The sequence below is a fragment of the Engraulis encrasicolus genome, chromosome 2 (assembly GCF_034702125.1).
Source record: "Engraulis encrasicolus isolate BLACKSEA-1 chromosome 2, IST_EnEncr_1.0, whole genome shotgun sequence".
Lineage (NCBI taxonomy): Eukaryota > Metazoa > Chordata > Actinopteri > Clupeiformes > Engraulidae > Engraulis > Engraulis encrasicolus.
This window is the reverse complement of record NC_085858.1, coordinates 51723721-51750868: the sequence shown is the minus strand read 5'-3', so window position 1 is coordinate 51750868 and position 27148 is coordinate 51723721. Positions and strand designations below refer to the sequence as shown.

The 27148-nt window shown below is 43.6% G+C and overlaps 1 protein-coding gene across 2 annotated transcripts in view; it reads right to left on the bottom strand.

Moving 5' to 3' along the window:
- arhgap17b (Rho GTPase activating protein 17b) overlaps positions 1–27148 on the bottom strand; it is a 53216-nt gene that overhangs the window by 3138 nt on the left and 22930 nt on the right. For both annotated transcript variants that reach the window (XM_063190641.1, XM_063190647.1), the window contains exons 5-18: positions 25851–25962; positions 25284–25360; positions 24761–24863; positions 22604–22672; positions 22224–22305; positions 14251–14378; positions 11963–12074; positions 11216–11297; positions 10793–10873; positions 9060–9173; positions 8626–8717; positions 7568–7730; positions 1495–1676; positions 659–1141 (exon numbers count right to left, since the gene is read on the bottom strand). In XM_063190641.1, coding sequence (XP_063046711.1) covers positions 659–1141; positions 1495–1676; positions 7568–7730; positions 8626–8717; positions 9060–9173; positions 10793–10873; positions 11216–11297; positions 11963–12074; positions 14251–14378; positions 22224–22305; positions 22604–22672; positions 24761–24863; positions 25284–25360; positions 25851–25962 — 1880 coding nt within the window. The remainder of the gene's footprint in view (positions 1–658; positions 1142–1494; positions 1677–7567; positions 7731–8625; positions 8718–9059; positions 9174–10792; positions 10874–11215; positions 11298–11962; positions 12075–14250; positions 14379–22223; positions 22306–22603; positions 22673–24760; positions 24864–25283; positions 25361–25850; positions 25963–27148) is intronic.

The following is a 27148-nucleotide window of genomic DNA, read 5'->3' as shown; positions in this document are numbered from 1 at the left end:
TCACCCTAGAAGTTGCTACACAAAGAACTAAACAATCAGGTTTAATTCAATACAATGTTTCATTATGAAGACTACATTTTGTATTGTAACGAGTCTGTTTTTCAACTTCAGACATTGTACATTGTCAGTTTTTCGAGCAGCAAAATAAACCAGGTTGTGGTGTTCAATAGGCAGGGTGTTGTGTGTCAAATTGTGGCAGCACATTTCCTGCAGCTCGTGTAGGTCAATTGAACATCTCAACTCAGTGGCAGATTGAGAGACTGCAGAACTGAAAACATGCAGTTCCTCAGCTCCTCTACAATGTGTGTGTGTGTGCGTGCGTGTGTGTGTGCGCGTGCGTGGTGTGTGTGTGTGTCTACATGTCTGCCCATGCACGTTAATCTATTTGTGTCAGTGGGGCCACAGGAACTGGAAGTGGTCTGGTGCTGGTATGAGTTGGGAGTAGGATATGTGTGTTGCATGTGTTTCACATTTACAGTATGTTCAAATGGTGTGATTTATGCATGAGTGAATCTGTGTGTAATGTTGAAACGTATACACATGTGTTACACATACTGTGACTGTAAAAAATGTTGATACAAATCACTCAATGCCCAACAGCTACCATACCCCTAAACCCATCATGTCCTTAAGCATCATGCCACGACTTTCTCCTTACCTGTGATGATCTTGGAGGCTGAGCCTCCGCAGACTCCATTGGTGGGGGGGTTGGGTGGCGGAGGGACGTTGGGCCGCGCTCTGGGCCTGGGGGCCGGCTTGGGCCTGGGTAAGGAGCCTGTGTCGTGGGGAGGAGTGTCCGGTGGGGTGGGGGTGCTGGGAGACTCTGGCTCTGGTTCAGCAGCACCACCACCTCCACCTCCAACAACAGCAATACTACTAGGGGCCTGTGGGGGCTGAGGAGGCGGGTGGTTGGGGGCGTGCAGGGGCATCTGGGAGGTGGACTGGCGACGGGGCAAGGCTGTGGGCTGGGGGGAGGGTGCAGGTCCTGAGGAGTTGAGGTTGGGGTTGGGGTTAGGGGTTGGGGCGGGCCGGCATGGAGTGACTGATGGGGTGAAGGTGGAGGCAGTGGGTGCCGGCTGGGGCGTCGGGGTGCTGCTCTGTTGGGCTGGCTTGGGAGGAGCTGGAGCCTGCTTCTTTGTGCCTGTGAACCGGCAGGTGGACAAGGACAGACAGACAGACAGAGAGACAGACAGACCGACAGACAGCCAGGCAACAGACAGAACAAGATATGGAATACAAGCAAAAAAGACAGAAGAAAAGACAGACAGATATTACGTACTGGTAGAAATCACCTGTTTACTGTTTACAAAGAGGTCATTCTCTTGATGGCTTGTGAATAATGGCTTCTATTTATTTTCGTCTGCATCTATTTAGTCTCTCTAACCTGCACTATGATAATATACACATAATCTGTAGTAAAACAGAGATTAATATGAAGACTAAGATTTTTTTCCAACATTATCATTACACTGACACATCAGAAGATGCTCTGACCTCTACGATTGATGATGGGGCTGGGCCCTTTGGTGCCAGATGCTGGGGTTCCTGCGCTCAGCTGGTTGGGTGTCCCTCCAGTGGAGGCTCCCGTCCCTGGGGGTCCGTTCCTCTGGGGCTGCTGCGGAGTGGAGTTGGAGGAGTTGGAGCAGATGGAGGTCAGGCTCTCTCGGCTGCCCACGCTACAAGGCAAGGAGGAGACGAGGGGAGAGGAGGGGAGACAAGACACATGACAAAAACATACATCTACTGTATTGATATGACACAAGACAAAAACGCGACTTTGTCAAATCACATGCTTCACAAGGCAAACGGAGGTTAAGGGTCTCTGTTAGTTAAAAAACACTGTGCCTATGTGTAGTATAATGTACTGTGTGATGATATCATCATAGTATGGTGTCATCACTTCATGGACGGATGGCTTTAGGCTAAAAACACAAGCACACCGATACAAAGGTTACTGCTAGAGAAGAATCAGTACAAAGGGTTCAGGGCAAACATATTTAAACCCACGCATGTGAGTGGCAAACAATTAAGACGTGCTTCTTTGTAGCTCTTTGAGTGCCATGGACTTGAAAACGAGTCTTTTCAGAATGTATGGCACAGTGCCAAAGACTTGATATCAAGTCAATTGCGTTTTTTTATGGGGGGTGGGGCCTAACACGTTTATCTGGTATGTTTGTTGTTCACATGGACAAAGAACTCAATTTTTTATGGCTCTTGAAAAATCATTCAAATGTTGAAAAAAAAACAGGCAACCCCCCGGTCTGAATTTGAAAATGGCTGGCACTCAATGAGTTAATCACTCAGGGTCAGTCGGAGCCGGCAGGCAGGCAGGCAGGCAGGCAGAGAGCTACGTGGTCGTACAGCCATGGCATCGCAACACAGCTGGGCCAGCAGGATAGAGAAGTGACTCAGGCCGGGCTAAAGTGACCAGGCATGGCATGTGAGGAGGTCATGAGACACCAAACAGACACACACACACACACACACACACACACACACACACACACACACACACACACACACACACACACACACACACACACACACACACACACACACACACACACACACACACACACACACACACACACACACACACACAAAGGGAGAGAAGCACAGGCATACACGCAAACGCACAGGCTATATGAGTGAAGCAGGCAAACAGACAAACGCTACGGCAAGAGAAGCAGAGACTACAAGGGGCTAAATACAGTAGATGTGGATACCAGTGCCACGGTACAAGGAGGCAGCCAACGTATCAGCAGGATGAAGACTGGAGGAGGAGGAGGAGGAGGAGCAGGTGACCAAGATCATATCAGAGGACCAGGGTCATCTGAGACCCAGGAAATGACTGGTGAGAGAGTCAATAGATCACTGTGTGTAAACTTGCCATTCCGAATTAACTTGCCATTCCGAATTTCATGATTTTCCAGCCTTTAGGTGCATTCATTGGCATGTTGCAGGAGTGAATGTGGGTGCTTTGATGATTGCTCTTGTGACATATCAAAGAACGAATGATGAATGTTATTTCATGACAATTCAGGAAGAGGAACTGAAGAAAATCGATTATACTGTAGTTTACAGTACTTTAGACGTGTTCATGAGTTGGCCTCACCTTCTTGATTGGGTTGGTTGTTTTGATACGTGATACAGCCAGTGATATTAGAGCTTTATACCAGAAGTGGGCGTGTCTCAGACTACAGTGAACCAATGTAGCAAACTCTTGAGTAGCAGTAGGCTAGCATTAAGCGTGAAACATACGGTATATTGTGACATGAACTATTATGACACTGCGAAGCAACTTCAGACATTGCTATTTACTACTGACTTCCTGAGTCTTTGATTGTGTAATATATTGTTGGAGCACTGCTGAACTAGGAGCAGGATGCTTAAAAATAGTCTTAGATTTTGTTTCAGAATTAGCTAGCAAGGCTAATTTGTTGTCTATAAGACGGAGGTGTTGCCGCACAGTTTGTCCCCCTCAGTGCCATGAACTCACCACTTTGTTTACTAAATCAGTTCGGCGATGGGAGGCACAGTCATGGGCACACACATGGGCAGTCATGGGTGAGCGGTTTGGGCGTCAGACTTGCATCCCAGAGGTTGTCGGTTCGACTCCCGACCCGCCAGGTTGGTGGCGTGGGGGGAGTAATCAACCAGTGCTCTCCCCCATCCTCCTCCATGACTGAGGTACCCTGAGCATGGTACCGTCCCACCGCACTGCTCCCCATGGGGCGCCACTGAGGGCTGCCCCCTTGCACGGGTGAGGCATAAATGCAATTTCGTCGTGTGCAGTGTGCAGAGTTCACTTGTGTGCTGTGGAGTGCTGTGTCACAATGACAATGGGAGTTGGAGTTTCCCAATGGGCTTTCACTTTTCACTTTCAGTATGATACCACTGAGCTAAAAGATTGGTCCGATAGCCCAACGCTACTGCGCTGTATTGAGGCTTCGGGAGGGAGGTTTACTAACGTTCCATGTCACACTCTGCTAGTTGGCCTACGTTATACTCTCTTCCCTAAACCTCACTCCCATCCCGGGTCAACGGCACCACTGAGACAGAGGTGTTCTCGCGCAGTTCGTCCCCCTCAGGGCCGCGAACTCACCACCTCGTAAACTACATCGGTTCAGCGATGGGAGGCACAGTACGAGACCGCTGAGCTAAAGGGCCGTTCCGATACCCCAACGCTACCGCACTGTATTGGGGTTTCGGTAGGGAGGTTTACTAATGTTCTACGCCACACTCTGTTAGTTGGCTTCCGTTACATCTACCTGACTTAGAGTTTGACTTGGTGGATATATCACCCTTCTGCTTAATTTAACAAAATTCGAAGGTCAAGGATCGTAACCAAAATTGTTTTTTGGTACCAATTTACGTGATAGTACCATCATAAGCATGACATGACACTGTCACAACAGTGTCATAAAATTGTCATAAACATTATGCTAATGTCATAAGTGTTAGGACTTTTCAGTAAGTGTAATTTGGCTATTGTCATGACAAGTTGAAATTGGGCTGTCTTTATTATGACAACTTGATTTTAATCAAAGTGACATTACCAGAAGTTGCCTTTGTCATGACAACTTGAGATTAATCAAAATGGCATTACTAGACAATATCTTTGTCATGACAACTTGACAGTAATCAATGACATTACTAGAAATGGTCGTTGTCATGACAACTTCACATTAATCAGTATGACATTACCAGAGGTTATCTTTGTCATGACAACATTGGGAAAACATTTCCTTTTGTATAGGTGGATGGAGTTGCAGCTAACATTTGCTTACACTCTTCAATAAACAACAGTGTCACCTTATGATAACAGACAAATGACACTTTATGACAACATTACAATGACATAATGCTTATGACACTTTCATGACTGTTATGGCATTGTCATGTCACACTTATGACAGCACTGTCAACTGGAATTTTACCACTTTTGCTTTCACAACATCAGACTGACTCTGGGTTTTCAGATTTAGTTATTTAGCTCTAGAATGTTTTGGGGGGAGTGACAAAGGTTGGAGCTGGGGTGTTGGAGGTCGTGGATGAGTGACAGGGATGCTGCCAGCAGTAAGGGCCAAGCAGGACCTCCTTACCTGCCATCCTGCTCAGCAGACATCTGCTGCAGCTGCTGCTGAAGCCCTAACGCCCAAGCGGCCAGCGGGCCAGCCTGGCCACCCTCCCAGCCCAGAGGAGAGGCCTCGGCCTGGGCATGGCTGAGCTGCTGCTTGGCCTCTTCCTCCAGGGAGGGAGGGAACGGTTGCTGGAAGGGCAGCGAGAGCGAGGCAAGAGGATGTGGATGCTGCTGCTTTCTGACTGAGCTGCCGCTGGCTCTGCTGCGCTCTGCGGAGTGTTTGCTAGCAGCAGCAGGGCTACAGACGAGAGGTGGAGGAGGGAGAGAGTTGAGGAACAACACGCACACGCACACGCACGCACACACACGCACGCGCACACACACACACACACACGAGCGCGCGCACACACACACACCGGCACAGCACACCTCATGCAAACAGCACACACCCACTGTTGCATCACATCAAAACACACCCAGGAAGTGATAAGGGAGGACAGACAGGACACTTGAAGTGCTGGGACAGAGGAGGAGGAAAACGGTGAAGGAGTGAAGGTGACACACAACTACCAACTGCCATAACAGCAACACAGAAACAAGCACAGCACACAGACTCACATATAGGCATTGGGTTTGTGGAGAGCATTTATGAAAGAAATATTTGAAAGAGTGATTTATAAGCAAACTGGTAAGAAGACAAATCCAGAAGTTACTCAGACCCTTTAACGTAATTTTAGTACTATTTTAATGGTCCTTCTTGAACAAAGTATACATTGGACTGTAACCATACCTGCAATCATCATTGATCAGTAAATATATGCATTGTGGTATTACAATCAAAAAACACTAATGATAATATTTCAGAATGGAGATTTAGCTGAGTATGTCATATAAATCTTCACATTAGGGGTTTAACAATTATTGTCAATATTGGCTGCAGAAACTAGCGTCTGACTACCTTTGGTTCATGTGGCGCAGTGTAAAACAATCGCATGACTTTACAGCAGCTGAGTTACCGCATGACTACAAGGAACCTTCAACTTCGCAACCTTTGAACTGCTCTCAGATCTGACGCTTCAGATAATTTTAAAGGGGCAGCCGTAAAATAATGCTCTTTTGTCACTCGGGCCAAGATGTATCTAATCTGTTTGACAAATTGGCAAGGCCATTCATAATGAAAATAAACTAGCTTCATTATTCCGCATGGGTAGGGTGACCAGACGTCCCGGTTTGACCGGGACAGTCCCGGTTTGGAGTTGTGTGTCCCAGGTCCCGAGCAAACCCTCTCGGGACACAAATATGTCCCGGTTTTGGCCACCCACTACATTGCGCCATGTCTATTGGAGTAAATATATGGAAAAGATGTATGTTTACCGGCCACAATTAATGGCAGCCAGCGCTTGCACAGAAAGTCTGAAGGAGTCAGTTGCTATTTGTCATTCCTCCCTCTAAAATTGATTAGAATGCAGGAAATGGCATCTAAAAAGTACAAATTTTCCTGGGGGAGGACCCCCAGACCCGCCCGCCAAATATTGTCCTTCAGTCACGCACGAAGTGTCCCGGTTTCAGACTACAAAAATCTGGTCACCCTACGCATGGGTAATACTTTCTTTAAAAGGTTCACATATGGGTGTCATGTAACTGTCATAGGAATTACATGACCCAGGTCAGGAACATTAATGGCAAACTATTGATGCTTATTACTGTTGTCATAACCATCATTCGTTTTTTGTCATGACACCCAAACAATGTCAACTTGACATTCCCAAAACTGAACACATTATGGCAACAGTCATATGCATCAATAATGTGTCACGTCATTATTACGCCAATTTACATGACACCACTTGAAATGAAGTATAACCCATTATTGTTTGCTTTCACTGAATATTTTACAGTTGCCGTTGATGACACCACACTTCAGCGCTAACAGAATGTGGCTAAGCTTATGCTAACTAGCTAGGTAGCTAAGGTAGCTAACAGAATAACCAACGTTTTAAAAATCTCTCGTTAAGCCTGTAACTAATGTTTATGGTGGACCAAGGATGAGGGAAGGATGAATGTTTCTGAGATTAAGGACTGCTCTTAACAAAGCCACTGGGGTTACAAAACACCTCCATGTTTATTGTTATGGTTTCATTTAGTGTACAAGTGGTGGACACAATTAACACACAAATCCAAACAAAATCCCTTCCCCTCTTTCTCTCCCCCCTCCCTTCTACAGAGGTCAAAGAGGTCAAATCACACCAAAGGTCACACCAAGGTCAGACAGGGAAGGAGGAAGTGGAGGAGGAGGAGGAGGAGGAGGAGGAGGATGTGGATGTGGTGGTGGATGTGTCGAGGAGGAGGGGGGTCTCTCGCACTACTATGGACTCGTCTGCCACCGTGTACTTGGCCGACACACTGGTGGCTGTGGGGGGCTGCTGCTGGGAGTCCTGCCTGCGCAGCAGCCTGCTTGCGGATGACCCTGGCTGGGACGGGTACCTGTCTTTGCGGGGGCTCTCGCTGCCGCTGCCCTCCGACTGCCCTGTCAGGCTCCCCGGCCTCCTCCGCTCCAGGGGCGTCGCATCACTGCCATCCAGGGGACCCGGCGAGGTGGGGTGGAACGAAGGGGCCGCAAACTGGCCTGACACGTTGAAGTCCACATCTGAAATGGGAAAGTGGAGGGGCGGGGGGAAGGGAAGCAGGTGAGACACAGGATTTTTGTTTTACCCTGAAGACATGGCCAGTGTTATAAATTTGGTGTTAACTGAATGGCAATGACCAAGTCACAATGAATTACTAAAGGCCCTGTGTAATGCTGTATGTAGAAGTGTAGTAGTATGATAGTTCTGTCTTTTCAGGGACTTTTACAGCCTTTCACTGGTAGAGCAGCACACATTCTCACACAAATGTGTTGAGCATGAAGGTCCACATGTTAACAGGGATGAAACAAAATGACTATATCAGAGTAGGTGGAGAAATCTCTGCTACAACTTGTGACATTAACCGAACAGTTCGCGATTTGTGATGTCATCAATTACTTAGGCAACTTATCATGTGAACTGAATCATATCCTTTTTGTATTCAGGCATGGAAAGGACAGAAGTTTTTTATTTTTTAAATCCCTCCTCAGAAGAAGTGGGTGGACTGCGTACCCCTGCGTACCACGCCCACTACACCCCTGGATAGGATAATACAAAAGGATCATCACATTGGAAATCTGAGATCGAGAACATTGTGGGGTATGTTGTTGTCATATTGGTGTCTAATGGTTCTTAAATGAACTTCTAGCCATATTTTTGAGGCATTGAAAATGGTTCCTCTATGGCACCGTGCTGAAGAACCAGAACTAAACCCATTATCCTGCATTACAGTGGTGCTCAGGAAGAGACCAAGAATGATGTGACCATGATATGACCTGTATCACTGCCAATGCAGCACAATTAAATCCATATGTGTTTAATACCCAATTCCATATGTAAAGGTGAATCATATAATGTGTTGGGGATTAACCAGAGAATAAATTACTAAAATTTGAGTCAGGCGAAGAGGAGTCATACCATCAGGGAAAAACCAGTCAGCGTGTTGAATGATGGGCTCGATGATGGTAACCACATGGACAGAAGTGGCGGCTGCCATCTCAGCCAGAGACCTGAGCAGAGGGGAAGAGAGGACAGCACAGCATACAATAGTCACTTACCGAGACTCTGTGATGGCACACTGCAAGCAGAGGAAGGAAATAAACAGAAACAGAGAGGCACACACAAATACAAACAAACAATACCGCACGCGCACGCGCACGCGCACACGCACACACACACACACACACACACACACACACACACACACACACACACACACACACACACACACACACACACACACACACACACACACACACACACACACACACACACACACTGTGTGCCAATATAAAAAGCAATACAATCTGTTCTGACATATTTTGCATGTGCTCAAAAGAAGAGAGTCCTACCCTTCTGTTTTGGCCCAGAGCAGGTTGGGCCCCAGCACTATGGCAATGTTGCTTGGAGTCATCTTGTTGATGTCACTGTCTTGAGCAAGCTTGGACAAGAACTTGATCAAATACCTGAGGACACAAAATGACTCTTAATAAATTCACAGAGACACAGAGCACACCAACAACGCCAAACATCCGCACATAGACCCAGGAATGATTAATAACTCTTAATCAATGCAATACGACAGGGAGAGGACAAAAAAAACACATACTATGCACACACTGCAGGTCCAGAAATGTATCGGAAAATCCCTGCATGAACTCAGAAACGGGCTTGGACTGGTATTCTGGCATACAGGTCACTTCTTGGTGGGACAACAGTGCTACGGGTATGGTGCTGTAGTTTTTTGCTTTTTCAAAGTGAGTGGCCAACATATTAGAGATGGCTATGAAAAAATGCCTTGGCCTTTTTTTTTATCTCAGCCCTATTCACGAAGATAGTGTGGTTGTGAGCATGGTTGGCTGTGACATGGTTCTCACATCTGGTTTGCAGTTACTCGCCATGTGCCATTAAATAGAAGCACTTGACACCTAGACTGCTCTCTTGTCTTCATATCCAAACTGAAATTACACCACACAGAGCTGCTATTCATAAAAAGGAAGGAAAAAATAAACATTAGTGGTGTCAACAATGATCGATTCGGCGATCCGAATCGATCCGGGGCATGGACGATCCAGATCCAGATCCGGCAAGTTCCAGAATCAATCCGGCAATTTTTTTAAGTTTCAATTACTTCCTTGGATATTTCGGGAGCAAATGAATGTTAAATTAAATAAAAACAATTAAAAAAATTGAAAGACTGATACAGAAAACAGCCAATAAATTGTTGCTCAGTATCTGACTACTTGTATTTCCTCATCATGGCTGAACATTTGCTTTGCGTTCAGTAGAAATGTAATGCATTGCAATGCATTGTAGAATTGAATCGAATCGGATTGGATCTAATAGAATCGAATCGAATCGGATCTACTACCTCCCGAATCGTGATCGAATCGGATCGTGAGGGCAGTGCCGATCCACACCACTAATAAACATGAACCAGAAAGCGAGAGACACCTTCTGGATGGCAAAAAGGTTTTTTTTGCTTTCTTTCTTTTCGTGCTTCTCTTATTTCATGTTTCCAAGCTACTCTGGCGAAAGTGTTGGACAAGTCTCCCAATTTGAGACAAAGGGCCTCTCAAATCTCAACCAAAGGCACGACTAGATATGGATATGCATGCTAAAGCAATAGCACATGGTGCACTGTACATGCTGTCAGGAAGTTTTTGCTATGTGTTTCCACGTCGGAGAACCTGGGGATTATTCCAGGTACTATAGTATAGGCTGGATTTTGAGCACCAAAAAAGCCTTCAGCGTAAATGACATCCCTTTTTCAAGTCAATGTGTTCTTTGAATAGTTCTGTAACACAGCCAGGTAGGTGACTAAACCAGCACTCTGAAATAGCCCACTGGTTGTCATGAACACAATTGACCAAAAAACAAATTAATTGACTGGTATCTGCAGCAATGCACAGAGCAGGACTCATTTCAAATCAGTATTGTCAGCATTTCAGTTTGGTGCATATTGGGCTGTAGTAGTTGTGACATTATTTGTCCCGATGTGACACATTAGATGTCCTGTTTGCTGTAGTCAGGAGTTACCAACACAAATATAGAGGCAGTCTCCAGAGGAAATATGCATACATACCTAAAATTATTGTAGTTGTGCTTTGGCATTTTGTCACATGCCACCCATAGGGCTTGGAGCCGTGTGTCTGTGTCTGGAAAACTGCAGAGAGAGAGAGAGAGAGAGAGAGAGAGAGAGAGAGAGAGAGAGAGAGACAGACAGACAGACAGACAGAGACATAGAGTGACATTTAATATTAGATATAGCACTGCTCAAATCCAATATTTTTCAACATCTTTATCAAATGATTGCATATACTTTTTTTGTATAAACATGGTGTTGTGAGGAGGGGCAAGATACAGACAGCCAACCATGTGAGCTAATTTTTTGACCGACAGCACCGTTGAGTTGTGCACAGCCAGGGGAAAACAAAAAAGAAAACCCATGTATAAGAAATGCACACACTCAGATGAATTTCACGAGGAATGTCTTCAAGGAGTTTACCTTGAGGCTGAGATCCATTCATCATAAAGGTGAAAGGTCATGAGGGGCTCCGGCAGCTCCCTCAGGTAGGATTTCAGCGCTCCTGCAGGTCCCAGCGACGGTCCATAGAGTGGAGAAATACACACAGGAGAAGAGAGGAATGGAAAAGGGAAGACAAACGAGAAGAGAGACAGGGAAGAGGAGAGAGACAGAAGACAGATAAAATGAATGAGCAAAAGTTACAGCAGAACGTTTTTTTGAGATCCAAGGAGCAATGGAAACATCAGGCTTGTGGATTCGATCTGGGATTACAGCAGTAAGATTCATGGTCATTAGCAAACTTTACTAGATCACTACTATGGGGGAGCAAAGGCGATTTCACATGACAGTGCTATTTATTGCAATCAGTGAACTCAATGCAGTGTTTGATTATTTATGTGATTGTTACTGCTGAGAGGGGAAACGGCCCATGCCCACAACTGAAGTCAGCGTTGCTTTTTTTTTCCTTTTTTGCAGAGAGCATTTCCAAATCCCATCCTAACAAGCCATTAATGCGCCTCAAAGAAAAAGAAGAAGAAAAAGGCAGAGAGTGCCTGGCTTCTACAACCGATGTCTGGAGAAACCATTTACTATGCGGCTTGGTCCAACATCAGAAAGATGGTGAGTAGCCTACAACTTCACAGATGTTGCTGCTGCTGCCGCTCCAATTTATTTGCTACAGAGTGTTTGACAGGCCAGGCCGGTGGGGTGACGAGAGGCGGATCGTACCAGCGACGGCGTGGGGGTCAGAGTAGAAGTCCTCCAGCTGGGAAGTGGAACAGTCCAACGCCGCCTTCAACTTTTTCAGTTTGGAGGCTCCCGCTGCGATGCGGAAGAGGCCCTAGATGGAGCAGTTGTTAGAGGAACAAGCAGTTTGCACATTAGGCACGTCTCAATTTTAAATGAAATGTATTCATTTTCATTCAATGCAAAATAAAATGTAAAAGCAAGCCTTGTATTTCATTGAGGGCATGCACACTTGTACACACAATTTTGAAATGGAATTAGAGTAAAATTGAACAGCTGATGTGAGTGACAACATTATGCCCTTCATTGGATTGTACTTTACTTTTTTGTTATTTTCTATGCATTAAATGCATTTACTTTTGGCTCAGCATAATTGGTGTGTATGTTCTTTTCGATTGAACTTGGTTGAACTAGTAAATGAAGTGAGCCCAAGCACGCACACACGCACGCATGCACGCAGACACATGCACACACGCACACAGACACACGCAGGCAGGCACACACGCACGCACTTACGCAAGCACACACACGCACGCACGCACGCACGCACGCACGCACGCACGCACGCACACACACACACACACACACACACACACACACACACACACACACACACACACACACACACACACACACAGAGGGAGCTGTTTGGCACCTACAGTATCTGAGGATGTGTGAAGAGAGGGGAAATGACCTTTACCTTTCAGGTCTATATTTTAGATAGAAAACAGGAAGTGGCCTATTTGGTGGCCACTTTGAAGGTGAAAAAGTGGATCGCACTCGGGTTCTTGTTTTATTTTTTTTTATTTTTTTATTTACATAGCAGCAACAGTTCAAAGAAACTCCCGCACACTGACCATTTCGCTGTTCTTTCTTTAATAAACGACGTTTCGGTACTAGACCTTCATCAGGCAATCTCAGAGAGATTCATCAGGAGATTGCCTGATGAAGGTCTAGTACAGAAACGTCGTTTATTAAAGAAAGAACAGCGAAATGGTCAGTGTGCGGGAGTTTCTTTGAACTGTTGCTGAGTGACCCATGGTGCCATCTCCGACGCACCTGCCAGCTGAGGTGTGCGAAAAAAAGTCGAAGTTTTACATAGCAGCAGAAGTGTAGACAAACGTTTCGGCTGTTGCCTTCGTCAGTGTCTCCTATTTGGTGGCCACAAAACCAGTCCAGTATAGAGAGTTGTCCTTACACATTCTCTAGCTCTATATATAAATGTACTGTATACAATTATGTTGGTTTGGAAAACTGACATTAGGCGCTTCATTCTGTGTGTGTGTGTGTGCGCGCGCGTGCGTGCGTGCATGCGTGCGTGTGTGTCTGTGTCTGTTTTATGACCGTGGTCAATAGCAAGTCCTGAATCGAATCTGCCATTTTCAACTCTAGCCAGTCCAGATTTTATCACTAGGATGTCAGTATAAGTTTCTGGCTCAGACTACAAGGATTTAAGGCTTTGGAGCCTGGCTCAAATGTTACTCCAACCAAAAACCTAATTCCCCTATACCTCCTGAAACCCAACCCCCATGCACTGGGATTTTATATGACATCTCGACTTTGGTCATCATTTTTTATTCTTCACTTGACGTAAACACGACCCAGATGGACTTGACTCGTGTGTGTCTGGCCAAAAACATTACACGGTTGAACGCACAATGTGGAAGATCAAAAGAGGGCAGCGGGAAGCCTATTGAAACAATGTTATGGGCTGTGGTGAAGAAAGGAGAACTTTCCTGGACACACTAGACCAAAGAAACACAAACAGCTCAGACATCCCATGATGACTGTTGGTGAAGCCTATAAAACTAATATGTCTGGACAATCCATCCATTTGAATGCAGATAATTGGTTTTGTACTGTTGTGGTAGAATATAGAGTAAGATGTTCACCATATATCTCTCTATTTATGTATGAATACTCTTATTCAGCCATCTGTGCTGCTATGCATTGTGAGGAGCTGATCATTTGAATGTCTCTGTGTACATCTGTCAGCGCTATGTGGTTTTGTACTGAGTGCGTCCTGTAAGAGAATAAGTGCCGTATTGGCTTGAGTTCATCCATCACTACGCGTGACAAATTTTGCAGATAGATGTAATACTTCCTCCCTCATACACTGAGAGAGTTGCTTTAACATCTTTTAGATTGAATTTGATGCCAGAGGGTTGTAGCGTTGAATTAGTGTGCATATGCATATGTACTGTGTACTGTACTGTATAGTCAGGTTGGCCGTGGCTGGGTGAGCGTATAGACGCAGTAGCCTACAGTACCTCTTCCCTCATGCCTGTCTCCAGCAGCATCATGACGCAGGCCTCGATGGGCAGAGCGATGTCCCGGCCGTTACGCTTCAGGTGGTCCTCCAGAGGAGACCCGAACGCCGGCTGCTCCATCCAGGAATCTGGAGAGGAGAGGAGAGAGAGAGAGAGAGAGAGAGAGAGAGAGAGAGAGAGAGAGAGAGAGAGAGAGAGAGAAAAGAACGAGAACGAGAACAAACAATAGAGATTTAACTACTTATTTATTGTATCATTTCCACGTTTCACATCTTACAGCCACGTGAATAAAATCATGAAATCACCATGTGAAAGAGAGATACCTTCTCTTTCACTTCACGAGAAACAGAGAGAAAGAGGGAAGGAGAGAGAGAGAGAGAGAGAGAGAGAGAGAGAGAGAGAGAGAGAGAGAGAGAGAGAGAGAGAGAGATAGATAGAGAACAGAGGAGAAAGAGAAAACCTCACTGTCTTCCACGTAGTGCCGTGCCCAGCGGCCTGATATGAAAATGTTGAATTTCACTCGCCTGTGCTAATTGGTTTAACCACTGTACCTACAAACGATATATCAATTCCCAAAGCATTTGTGTGTTTTGGTCTTATGCAAGGATTAGTGATCGACTTTGACAAGAGCCACAAATAAACAAATCTCAATGGCTAATCTAAGTTAACAGCACTCCAATTCCCTTAAAAATAAACCACATTGCTCTACTACAGCAAAGTAATGGCTCTTTTCTACCTTCCTGTTGTTTCTGTTTATATCTGATGGATTAGTAGGAAATGGAAATAGTTGAGTGCAGTTTGTGTTTGGGAGGACTCCATATTGACTTGAAATCCTGTAATTGACATGGCTATTTAGGATGACAGTAAGACAGGAAGATATTAGGTTACATTGAAATGTTGTCAAGTTCACCAATTTAGTACCCCTGCACTGTATTTGACCTTTTTTTCTGGTAGTCACAATTCTGATATTTTATCGTCAATGTGTCCCAAAATGTAATAACTAGACTGGCACTGACAAGAATCTTTGCTGTCCATATCTATGAAATAGCAGGAGCCAGCTGCATGTTGTGTCTGGAAGACACCATATTGATTTTGAATGTTATGATTTGCACAGACAGCTGGAATGAGATGACAACAGGGGTGGGATATCGCATGTCAATGTTGAATTTAGAGCGTAGAAAGACAGCGTAGCCTGATATGCTATGGGTGGGAACCACCCTTGTGATTTTCTAGTCAGTGTGTTACAAAATGTAACTTCCCAGTAGACTGGCACTGACAAGAACCAAGGTCAGCACAATTCACTGGCAAGAGTACAATCAAGTTCCAACTTTCAATAGCAGGGATTAAAGCAAAAAAAAGTCATCTGACTGAACTTTTTTACCGGTTAGGCACCCGATCGAGAATCACTCCGTAACCCAACGAAAACCAATGTAGCCAGGCTCTGCCCTCATAACAAAACATACACTGGTTTTATGCAAGGAATGCAGCACTAGGCATAGGCAGACAGGGCAGTCGCCTAGAGCAGAATAGGCCTATGTCTTGAGGGCGCCAGTAATACCAAAAAGTGCCAAAAAATCAGAACTCAACCAACATAAAACTTTACACTTCACATTAACAATGAATATTCATTATACACTCAGTAGGCCTATATACACACTCAGTATGAATGTACCTGTAGGTAATAGATCAGATGTGCTCAATCACATGTAGGCCTACAGTGCTATGTTTACAGATGCCAATTTCTAAAAACAAAAAAAGGAAAGAGGGAAAGGGGGCAGGCCTAGGCCACCAGATCGACTAGAACTGGCCGAGAATGGAGGGATAATGGATACTATATCAGACTGCAAACACTGAACTGCAATTTGGGGCATGTTTTGGTTATTTCCACTTATTTCTACCCATTGTTTATTAATTGTTCACAACATTATGCAGAATGGATTCACAATGAGTGTTGATTCAAAGTGGTCTAGCTGATATCACAGAATTATTGACTTGGAATTGCAATGCTTGATACTGTGATCCCATTATGTTTTTTTTGTAGTAGTAAGCTTAGTAGTAGTAGGCTATATTTTGTCTTTCACATCAGAATGGGCAAACACTGTTCTGGTGAAAGCACTGGTGCGCATTGCTTGCAGTTGTATTTCTGACATTAAAAAAACAATGCACTTAGCAGAGGGAGAAAACTAGTTGCTGGTTATTTGTATGTTTTTCACTATTCATCCTGTTACAAATAACTTGTTGACGTTTACAAACAGGGTGCGGTAGTCTACCTCTTGTGTTCTACCGTTTTGAAAACCTATGGCTACCGGTACTTTTTTTTGCTTCTCGATGTGCGGTGCCAGGCACACGCTTACCATTGATTTAAAACACGTCCCCGATTCCTATAGTCCGGCAGCCAAAAGCCAAATATCAGCCGAACCCAGTTTCGTCTGATAAAGTTTTTTTCTTTGCAGTTTGTGGTTGCTTAAGGTGTACCTATTAAGATTCCAGACGATGCCCGGTGATATCCCTTGAGCATTTTCAGATATTGAGCCTTTTATGCTTGATGTGCTGCAGCCATAGATTACAACAGTGTTTGGCTCCCAATTCATGTTATGCTGACCAAATACCCTATACCATACTTATTTTGTGTTTGTTTACATGGTAGGATGTGTATAAGAACAGGTGGTGAGGTATGGACATCAGTGGGGGTGGGGTCATGCATGTTTGGGGGCGGGGCATTCACCCAAAAAGCCTGATTTTCCAAGTCGGAGACACAAAGGCCAACATTTCGCCAAACGTGGCTTTATATCTCATAGTGGGTTGTTTGGTTTTTCTGCTTGTAGTTGTCCAACACTTACCCATCTGGATAAGAGTGGGTGATGTGCCAATTTCTGATATTAACCCTTTCATGTTGATTTCGCTGCAGCCATAGCCCGCAAGCTTTTGACAGCTTCATAACTGCACTATGATTAACCATAGAGCATTCTGGGTGGTAGGCCTGCCGCATCAAAATGGAGAAAGTGTCCTCGTACCAAATACATTTTAGACAATAACTAGCTGTTTTTCAAGCAGAAATATGTAACATTTAGGCGAATATTGGTGGTGTCAGCTCAGACATACCCAGAAAGGATTACTAATTCAACACAGAATTTCACCATTTCATACATTGCTATTTACTCTTCCTATGCTGTTGTAACACAAAATAAAAATTGTAAGTAATAATTACACAAATTTTGGCTGATTATTTGTTTGCCTACAAAGTACATAATTTCAGTGGTGGTCGTATTAACATGGAAAGAGATAAAATTAAAAATGTAAATCCACAAAATGACATTGTAATTGACCTTTTTACCAGCCCATGCCATATCAGGGTGTGACACTGCGGCATCCTATTTTGGTATTGGTAAAGGCTTTGTTATCAAGACCCTAAAAGCTGGATATCCCTTGACATCAATTGGTAATGTGCTGGCACCATTCCAACAACTTTCCAGTGAGGCCACTAACTTTGTGTCGGCATGTTATGGCATTCCAGACAGTATCAGCATGTCACATACAAGGTTGGTGGTATGGGGAAAAAAGAATGGGAAAGGTCATTTTTCTTCACCTAACCTGGCTGCTCTTCCACCAACAACAGAGGCATTTATTGAGAATGTGAAAAGGGCTCATTTTCAAGCAATAATGTGGAGGACATAGTTCAGGTGGAGTGTGAACCAATCTCCTGAAGCATTTGGATGGAAGAAAGACCCATGCAACAAAGCACTGATACCAATAAGTGTTCCAGAAAATGTCAAAGTGGCACCAGACTACATTTTACAGATGATCAGATGTGGTTGCAAGAGTAAAAGCCCCTGCAATTCTAAGAAATGTAGCTGTGCTGTAAACAGTGTGCCTTGCACCATTTTCTGTGCATGTTTTCGGCTGGGATGCTGCCAAACCAATGTTGTGTGAGCTTTGTGTGTGTGTGTGTGTGTGTGTGTGTGTGTGTGTGTGTGTGTGTGTGTGTGTGTGTGTGTGTGTGTGTGTGTGTGTGTGTGTGTGTGTGTGTGTGTGTGTGTGTAGTGTATATAATGTAGGCTATAGGTGTTTTAGGTGTTAAGGACTCTGTATGTTGTATAGGTGTAGACAGGTCTTTCTGTGCGAATTTAAATGCATGTACATGTCTTATTTGATGGCTTTATGGACTTTTAAGTGATCATTTAATACCAGTCAGGATACACTGGATTGACTTAATTTTTTGACTCAACAGTATATATAGTGTATAGCTGTTTTCCTATGTTTAGACCTCTCTCTCTCTCTCTCTCTCTCTCTCTCTCTCTCTCTCTGAGCATGCGGTACTGTATGTTGCAGTGTATATAGGTCTTTCTGTGTAAATTTAAATGCATGTACAGATCTTATTTGATGGCTTTATGGATTTAAGTGATCATTCAATACCAGTCTGGATACACTGGATGTATGTCATTTCTTTACTCATCTTTTGGAACAACCAACAACTGCTCACCAGTTACCCCCACACTCTGTTGTTCTTTTTTTTTGGGGGGGGGTTCTTTTATGTTGGCTATTTGTGGTAGGCTACCTACCGGCGATGTTGTCATGTATGTTGTCATGATGTCACAATCCATTCCATACTTTACAGTCTTATTCTAAGCAATGTTGTGAATGTTTTTACTGAGGCATTTCTTGATTTGTCATTCATGACCTGATTTATATAACTAAATGCATAAAAATAGGCCGAAATCGCATTTTTTTAAGGTTATTAGCAGTATTTTCTCTGTACCTGGATAACAAAAGGAGATAGCCACAATTAACCACAGTAAATATTCTTGTATGTACAATATTAACAAAATAAAAAAGGAATTTTGAAGCTGGCATTTTCAGGTGGTCAGATTCATTGCATCAAAATATATGCAAATTAGTGCATATTTAATTAGATAATAGCCTAATTAGCATATTTAAACATAAAATATAGAAAACTTGTAATACATTTTTTTCTCCAATTCATACGAGTAATCATCTGATAAAGTTTCATATTGATATCTGCAAGTTAAAAAAATTACCCTATTCACCTACAGTGTCTCGCCTTATTTGTGGGATTGCTGTTATGAAAGGGTTAATTATCACCCCATATTGGGTTTGTTTCAATAAGGGCAGTGTTAAGGCAGTCCAATGTGAATGTTTTTCAGGTAATAGTAGCAATTTGGTACATTTTGTAACATTATTCACAGTAATATTAGGTGTCTTTAGTTTTTTGTCATAATTTGCATTTATGGGACAATAAAGGCTCAAAATCTGGAAATGCTCAAGGGATATCACCGGGCATCGTCTGAAATCTTGAAGACTTGCCTAAAATCTATCAGATAAAGCAAAAAAAAAAACTTTATCAAAGAAATCTGGGTTCAACCCCACGGCTCCCGGACTACTACACGCACTCGTGTTCTCTCCTACAAGCTGACACGACGCAAGCTGACACGACGCAAGCAGACACGACACAGTCACAGCCATACGTCTATCGTTTAACAAAAGTAACAGTTTCCCAAGCTTGTCGCGCAACTTTCTCGAATCAAGACAAATCACCCACCTATCAGTCCTGAGTGCGCAGATAACTGAACTCAAACGAAGCGTCCGAGAAGATGGGCACAGACGTTGAGCCACTCAAAAACAAGCACACACACAACTGTTGCTGCACACTATTCCAGTTAGCAAAAATAGTATCACACAGTAGCCTACAACAAGCCTTGAAAGTGAAACAAACACCAAAACGGCATTTATTGACCATGAGTCCACCCATCAGAACACTGCTTCCCAGAACAAGACGTGGCATAAAATATTGGCTCTGCCAGGGATAGCCTCCGTGACCCCTGTAAAATGCAACCCATTTTAACTTATTTCTTAAATATATATCGGCAACAACAAAGTTACTATGCTATGATTACAGATAAGACTGTAAATTGTCCGTTGTCAGAAAGACAACTAGAGCTAGTTCTACACGTAGCCAGTCAAACGCGCTAAACTTTGAGGATGAAACGCATGGTATTACGCATGGTATATCCTAGCTAGCTGCCAATGATAGCCATCCCATTGGGGCTATGAATAATGTTAGTAAAAGCCACAATGCTTAAAAGGAGAACCTTTCATGAAAAGGACATCATGCGCAGTCGAAGTAAACAATTCTTTTTTCTAACTATCTGCCACGGCAGGTGCAATGATAATGGAAACATGTGTCCTACCTTCTTCCAGCTATGCATTCCATGCATATGCATTATTAGCTCATATTGGAATATCAGTCCAACTTGTTTAATGATTGTCATTGCACTTTAAAGACATAGTATTACACTTATTTTCTTTTCTGCCACTAGCAACAATGTTGACTAATTGTTTTTTTTTAATCTCTCGCACTGCGCCACAACCGAATTGTTGACCGTTCGTGTACTTTTTTTTTTTTTTGAACACGGAAGAACAGGGGATGACGCAAAACTACTGAGTGAATCTGTTGTATGACACCACCGGTGGTGGAGTGTATAACTAAATCCGTACACCAAACACACCTCTCATCCCCTTCTCATGACCAGGAGTGCTCTCGATTTGAGTTCAGTTGGAAAGTAAATATTGTAAATTAATTGACATGAATTATAAGGACGGAAATCCGTCCAAACGAAAATCCAGTTGACGGAAATCCGTCATAGCGACGGAAAACTTTAATCCCTGCAATAGGCAATGAGCCTTTGACTTCATGGTCTAGTACCCAGAAAGACATAAGCCTACAAAGTATTTTTTTAGTGGGTTGTGCCTTCAAAAATGATGACATAATGGCAACACATGTTTTCATTTACTGACTGTTAAGCAGTCGGCCTGTACTGTAGGTTAATCATCCGCCTTGATTGCTCTCCTTAAGGGAGATTCACCAAGTCATATGTAAAACATCAAGCAGCTGTTTGACTGTTGTTACCTCCACCAAAGAGGTTATGTTTTCAGTCGTGTTGGTTTGTCTGTCTGTTTGTTCGTCTGACTGTTTGTTTGTCTGTTTGTCTGCCTGTCTGTCAGCAGGATACCTCATTAACTTACGAACGGATTTGGATGAAACTTTGTGGAGTTGTTGTAAATGACCAAACAAGTGCTTAGTTTTTGGTGGTGATCCAGATCACAAACCGGAACCAGGAATTTTTAAAAGATTCTTCACCATTGCGGGATAGGGCAAATTTTGACGTTCTAGCTTCTAATTCCACAAAAAGAAGGCAGAAAGATTAAAGAAATAGGGTGTAACACAGTCAAATGCGGAGGTCTGCACTCTCTGAGTGCATTTCTTGTTGTTGTTTGTTTTTAATATGTAGCTTGGGCCTGAGCCCAAACTGCTGTAAATGTTGCACAGAAAATCGTGTTAAGTACAATCTAACCAACCTGCCTTTTCTCAGCTATTCCTATGCCTGAGAAACCGATTCGCTAGACGCCTGTTGACCCACCCTCTGAGATCTTTCTGTCTATGGGGTCTGTGTACCAGACCAAAAGTGTTGTCTGCAAGCTCAGTGCGACAGCCAGGCTAAGGTTCACGAGCAAATGATGCGAGAAGGATCTGCTTCGCATCAGAACAGAAAAGGGAATTTAAGCGGAATGAATTGTCTTGTTAAGCAGCGTCACATTTCATTTCCCTTTTAATGATCACATTTGGCAAACGTCTCCCCACTCCGCTGCTCGCAGTAACAGACAGGGAGCTGGCATGCTCATCTGTGTGGTGTTTTATAAGACAAAGAATACCAGCAGCCGACCTCAGCAAATGCTTGTGAAACCAAACAGTTGGTTGTATGACTGCACATTAAAAATGCAGTGCTATTTCAACACTTCGAGAATATTCTGGAACCAAATACAATGTAGACAGTATTAAATCAACTCTCTTAAGTGTGAATTAACACTGCATTTTTTTAAACTGCAGCAGACCTCCGCAATACCAAGGCAAACAGTTGGTTGTACTGTACTACTGTGGCCCTTGATGATGACATTACCTTGCTGGGCCTGTATGTTTGGCAGGGCCTTTTCAATGACATCTAGTGACCGCCGATGGTAGTCAGCCTGAGCCTGGAGGAGCTGGAGCAGACGGGGAAACAACCACAGCAAAAAAACATCATTGTCAAGCGCATTTCACCAACCCAAGATGCAAACTGACCTAGATTCAACCTCAAAGTTCTGTCGAGTTCAATTCCTCTGTCAAGGTTTTTCAATTACATTTTTTTCTCAAAGTCAGACTTTTTCAAACTTAAAAGCATTACAGAGTTTCATACTCCTCTACAACCCCGTAATTTACTCCAAAACATGTACTTTTCCTCGCAGTCTGGTGAATACGTTATCCCCCGAAGGCCGGTAGAATGAAAAGCATATGGCATACCATGACATAATAGCGGGCATAGTCTCCTTCCTTTGAAAAGAAGTTGTACATGTCTGCAGCCAGTTGATCCTGTGTGGGGAATTGAGGATGATATCAGTTTCCTGTCAATTGTTTTAATACATTTCTCATGTGAAAATGAACTCCCTGACAGCCCCCTACTACGTATCCCAGCTTGTCCCTAAAGCAACAGATGGGTTTAAAAGTGTTGGCAAACGCAAGCGCATAAATGTTTCAATCTGTTACACATATATAAATTCACAATGTCTGACAGTGTTGCGTTGATAACGCATATTTGCACATTTTTTACTGCAAAACAGCCCGATGTAATAGAAACAACAGGCATACGATGTGTTTTTACGTCGTTCCGTTATGCTCGGGGCAATCCATCAACAAACAAGAACTGGTCCGATCGGTTACGGTGCCAACACTGTGCACAACATCAATAAAGCAGAAGTTCAGTGAGTCCCTAATGTCTCCCCTCCCCCTTACGAGGCAGTGTCAGTTGTATTTCATCTGGGAAGGTGGATGGCAAAGATCCAAGCCTAGATACTGAATCATTAAAAAAAAAACATCTGGGGTGTGGTGGCTCAGTGAGCGCTGGTCCATTAATCAGAAGACCCAGGTTTGTCTGGCTTACCAGCTTCACTGTCCTATCTCCAATAAAGGAAAGAAGCATCTCTGATCTGACTTGAAGTCTTATGCAAGATTAGTTTTTTTTCAAACGGAACCCGTGGACAGAAAAGGGATGGGGAAAGGGACAAAAAACACTGATCCAAAAATCACGAATCCCGGGTGACATTTCTGAACACAGACGATGGCGAGCGAACCCCCTTGTCTTTTCATGGCCGCCCGTGTCATAATGGCTGGCTTTGTCTGTGTGTGTCCGTTCATCAGATTCCTGAGAGGGTCATGAGGCCTCGGGGAGGAATGAGCCCATTGTCAACCTCTCCACACATACATAACTCTCCTCACACTCACATATGGGAGCGACACATATGGGAGCAGCTTTTTGAACTGTAACTTTTTCCAAATTATTTCAGTGATTTATCAACTTGAAAAAGGGTACATGCACTTCTGAATATGCTGAATGGCAAAGGAAATTCAAGTGATAGGTGCAAAGTGGTAGTGCCACCAATAAAGCTGCAAATCTGTAGTGAAAATGAGACATAACAACGCAGTCTCACATCCGTGGCGTGAATTCTTGACATTTCACCAGGTGAAAGAGTTGTAAAATGATGGGTTGGCTGAGACCATGAGAGACATTAAAACAGCTAAAACAGTGATGGGCAACCTGGTTTCACACTTTAACCTGGATCCATACTTTTCAGTGCCACATATTCCAAATGACTCTGGGTTTGACTGTCCAATTCAACCAGGTGATCATTCAACCAGGCAATCTCCTGGTTTGATTGCCTGATGAAGGTCTAGTACTGAAACGTCATTTATTAAAGAAAGAACAGCGAAATGGTCAGTGTGCGGGAGTTTCTTTAAGTTGTTTGACCCATGGGCGAAAAAAGTCGAAGTTGAACTGGACAGGTAAAACCAGGTCATTTGGAATATGTGGCACTTCTTAAACCATTATTATAGTAATTAATATGTTTATATTATATGTTTTTTCTTCTTCTTCTTTTTTTCTTTCTTTCATTTTAATGTATGGTGCTTAAATTAACATACAGATTTGTGTAGAACGTTTAACTGTGTGTGATTTTATTGTTGGACCCCAGAAAGAATAGCTGGGTCTGCGCCCAGCTAATGGGGATCCTACTAAACTAAACTAAACTAAACTAAACTAAACTAAACTAAACTAAACTAAACTAAACTAAACTAAACTAAACTAAACTAAACTAAACTAAACTAAACTAAATTAAACTAAACTAAACATGTGGCACTGGATTGTAAACTAATGAATCCAGGTTGCCCATTACTGCTTAAGAAAGCGAAAATGTGGGGTGTGTGATGGCTCAGTGGAATAAGACGTTGCACCATAACACTGGGGAGCCAAGTTTGATTCCGGGTTTGATTCATTTCCAGATGTTTTTTCTTTCTCTCTCCCACTCATCTCCTGTTACACTCTCTCACTGTCCTACTACCCCAATAAAGGCTAAAAAGTCCAACAAACATTAAAAAACAAATCTAAGACGTAATATTGATGCATACCTTGCATATCTCCACTTTGTTGAGGGCCTCGTCCACCTCATCTTTGGCCTTGGTCAAAATGGACTGGTTATTAGTATGACCAGACTTTATGGCCTGATAATGTCTAGGAAGAACAGGGATACAACCGTATGTACGCATTAGTCATGTGTATACACATACTGGGCACAGACTAAAATGTGCATGGTGAGGGGGAGTATAGATGAGAAGGTAAAGTTGGGCATTGAATGGCAGAGGTGGATGTGATAGTCAAGAAAAAGATGGAAAACAATGTCAACAACAAAAGATTCCTGGTAATCTTACCCTTAGACTAAGATTGCCATACCAATGTTTTGTGGCTGCAGCCATGGAATGTTGTGTTTGTGCAAGTGTGTGTGTGTGTGTGTGTGTGTGTGTGTGTGTGTGTGTGTGTGTGTGTGTGTGTGTGTGTGTGTGTGTGTGTGTGTGTGTGTGTGTGTGTGTGTGTGTGTGTGTGTGTGTGTGTGTGTGTGCGTGCGCGCGTGCGTGCGTAGGTTTCCAGCATTACCGGGCTTTGGCTGAGTCATAGTCGAGGACCAGCCTGGCTAACTGCTTCCTATTCCTTAATATGTTGGGAATGTCCACCTGCCGGCACAGAGAAAGGGCTATTGAGACAAGAGTAGGTATAGCAGCGCTGGGCAGAACTCAGGGGCCACCTGCATGGAGGTATGGAGAATGGACTGTTGAGACATGAGTATACCGTATGTATGACAGAGGGGTACAAAACTCAGGCCCACCCAGGGGCCACATGCTGCCCGCTGAGCAAGAACAGAGAAAGGGGTGTTGAAACTAGCAGTCATTGCACTGTAAAACATTGCAAGTCAGTTAAACTTCAAAAAGTAAGTTGCCTTACTGCCTTGTAAATTTGTAAGTTAACTCAACTTGAGACTCTGATTTCTGAGTTGCCGCAAATATAAGCTTCAAGTTGAGTTAACTAACAAACTTCACGCAGCAGGGCAACTTTTTAAGTTTAACTGGCTTGCAATGTTTCACAGTGTGGTTGAGACAAGAGCATGAATAGGATAGGGATGAGGGGCTCTTGTGTGTCTAAGACAGCATCCAGAGCAGGACTGACCTCTGCTAGCTGGTTCAGAGGATCCAGGATGTCTCTCTGGATCGTCACTTCATGTTCGCTCTGATCATACGCCAGCTTGTCTTCAGCCTCTCCGCACAAGTCCAGCATCTTACTACATACATACACACAAACATGCGTACACACGCAGACACGCACGCATGCACGCACACACACACACACACACCACACACACACAGACACACACATTAGCAGATAATTAACTTAACATGAAGGAACACACACACACACACACACACACACACACACACACACACACACACACACACACACACACACACACACACACACACACACACACACACACACACACACACACACACACACACACACACACACACACACACTAATGGCAAAGGAGTGGTAGGCCTTATCACTCCTGCTGGAATTCCTCAATGTGGTGGGGTCGTACACAGAGGGCGTTGTTAAGGTGCACAGGAATGCCCAGAGCCATTCACCATTCCTGGGCTAGCTCTCAGTCCATCTCCCTCATCATACCCTGGAGGTTCTCCAGGACAACTGGGCACCATCGACCCAAACAAACTCCACAAGCAGCCTGGCTAAATGGGAACTAAATGCTGCAGTATATTCATCATGCCATGTATTTTATATCATACTCACCAACCCTCCTGTCAGCTTGAGCTGCAGTAATGGTGGTCTGTTAAGGGCTACCTGAGGGCTACCCAAGGGCTACCTGTTCATTCAAAGCCATCTATTGTTGTCTTGACATTGTGTAAAATTCAAAGTTTATTTGAGAGAACTTTGATACTTCATCTTTGATGTAGTCATATACTGAAGCTATATAAACCACCATTTGAATACATGCTAGCACATCTACATATTCATTCCTGCACACATGTCCTTTTTACCTTTTTCTTTTTTTGTGCTTAATTTCCACTGGGATGAAGTAATTCTATTCTATTGTATTCTTCTCTACAGTCCGTTGCTCTGCTCTTCTTAACTCGTTTCCTATTTTATAGACCAAACAGACACCTTTCTCCCCTTACTATAAACAGTGAATAAAGACTTTGACAGTAGCTTCAGCGCTCCAAGCCATCTACAATGTCCCCTTTGGCTCTGAGAAACACAGCTTGTTTAGCCATTTGAGATATTTCCAGGTAATGGGGCCTGCTGGTTCTATCAGGACACGTGTGAAAAGAGAATGTGAAGACCACACAGAGGTATCAAAGCTCGACACGCCACCACAGACGAACAGACACTTACAGCGAGCGCAGTTACATGTATTTTCATTCCAAATAAAGACTTGAATCATTTATTTG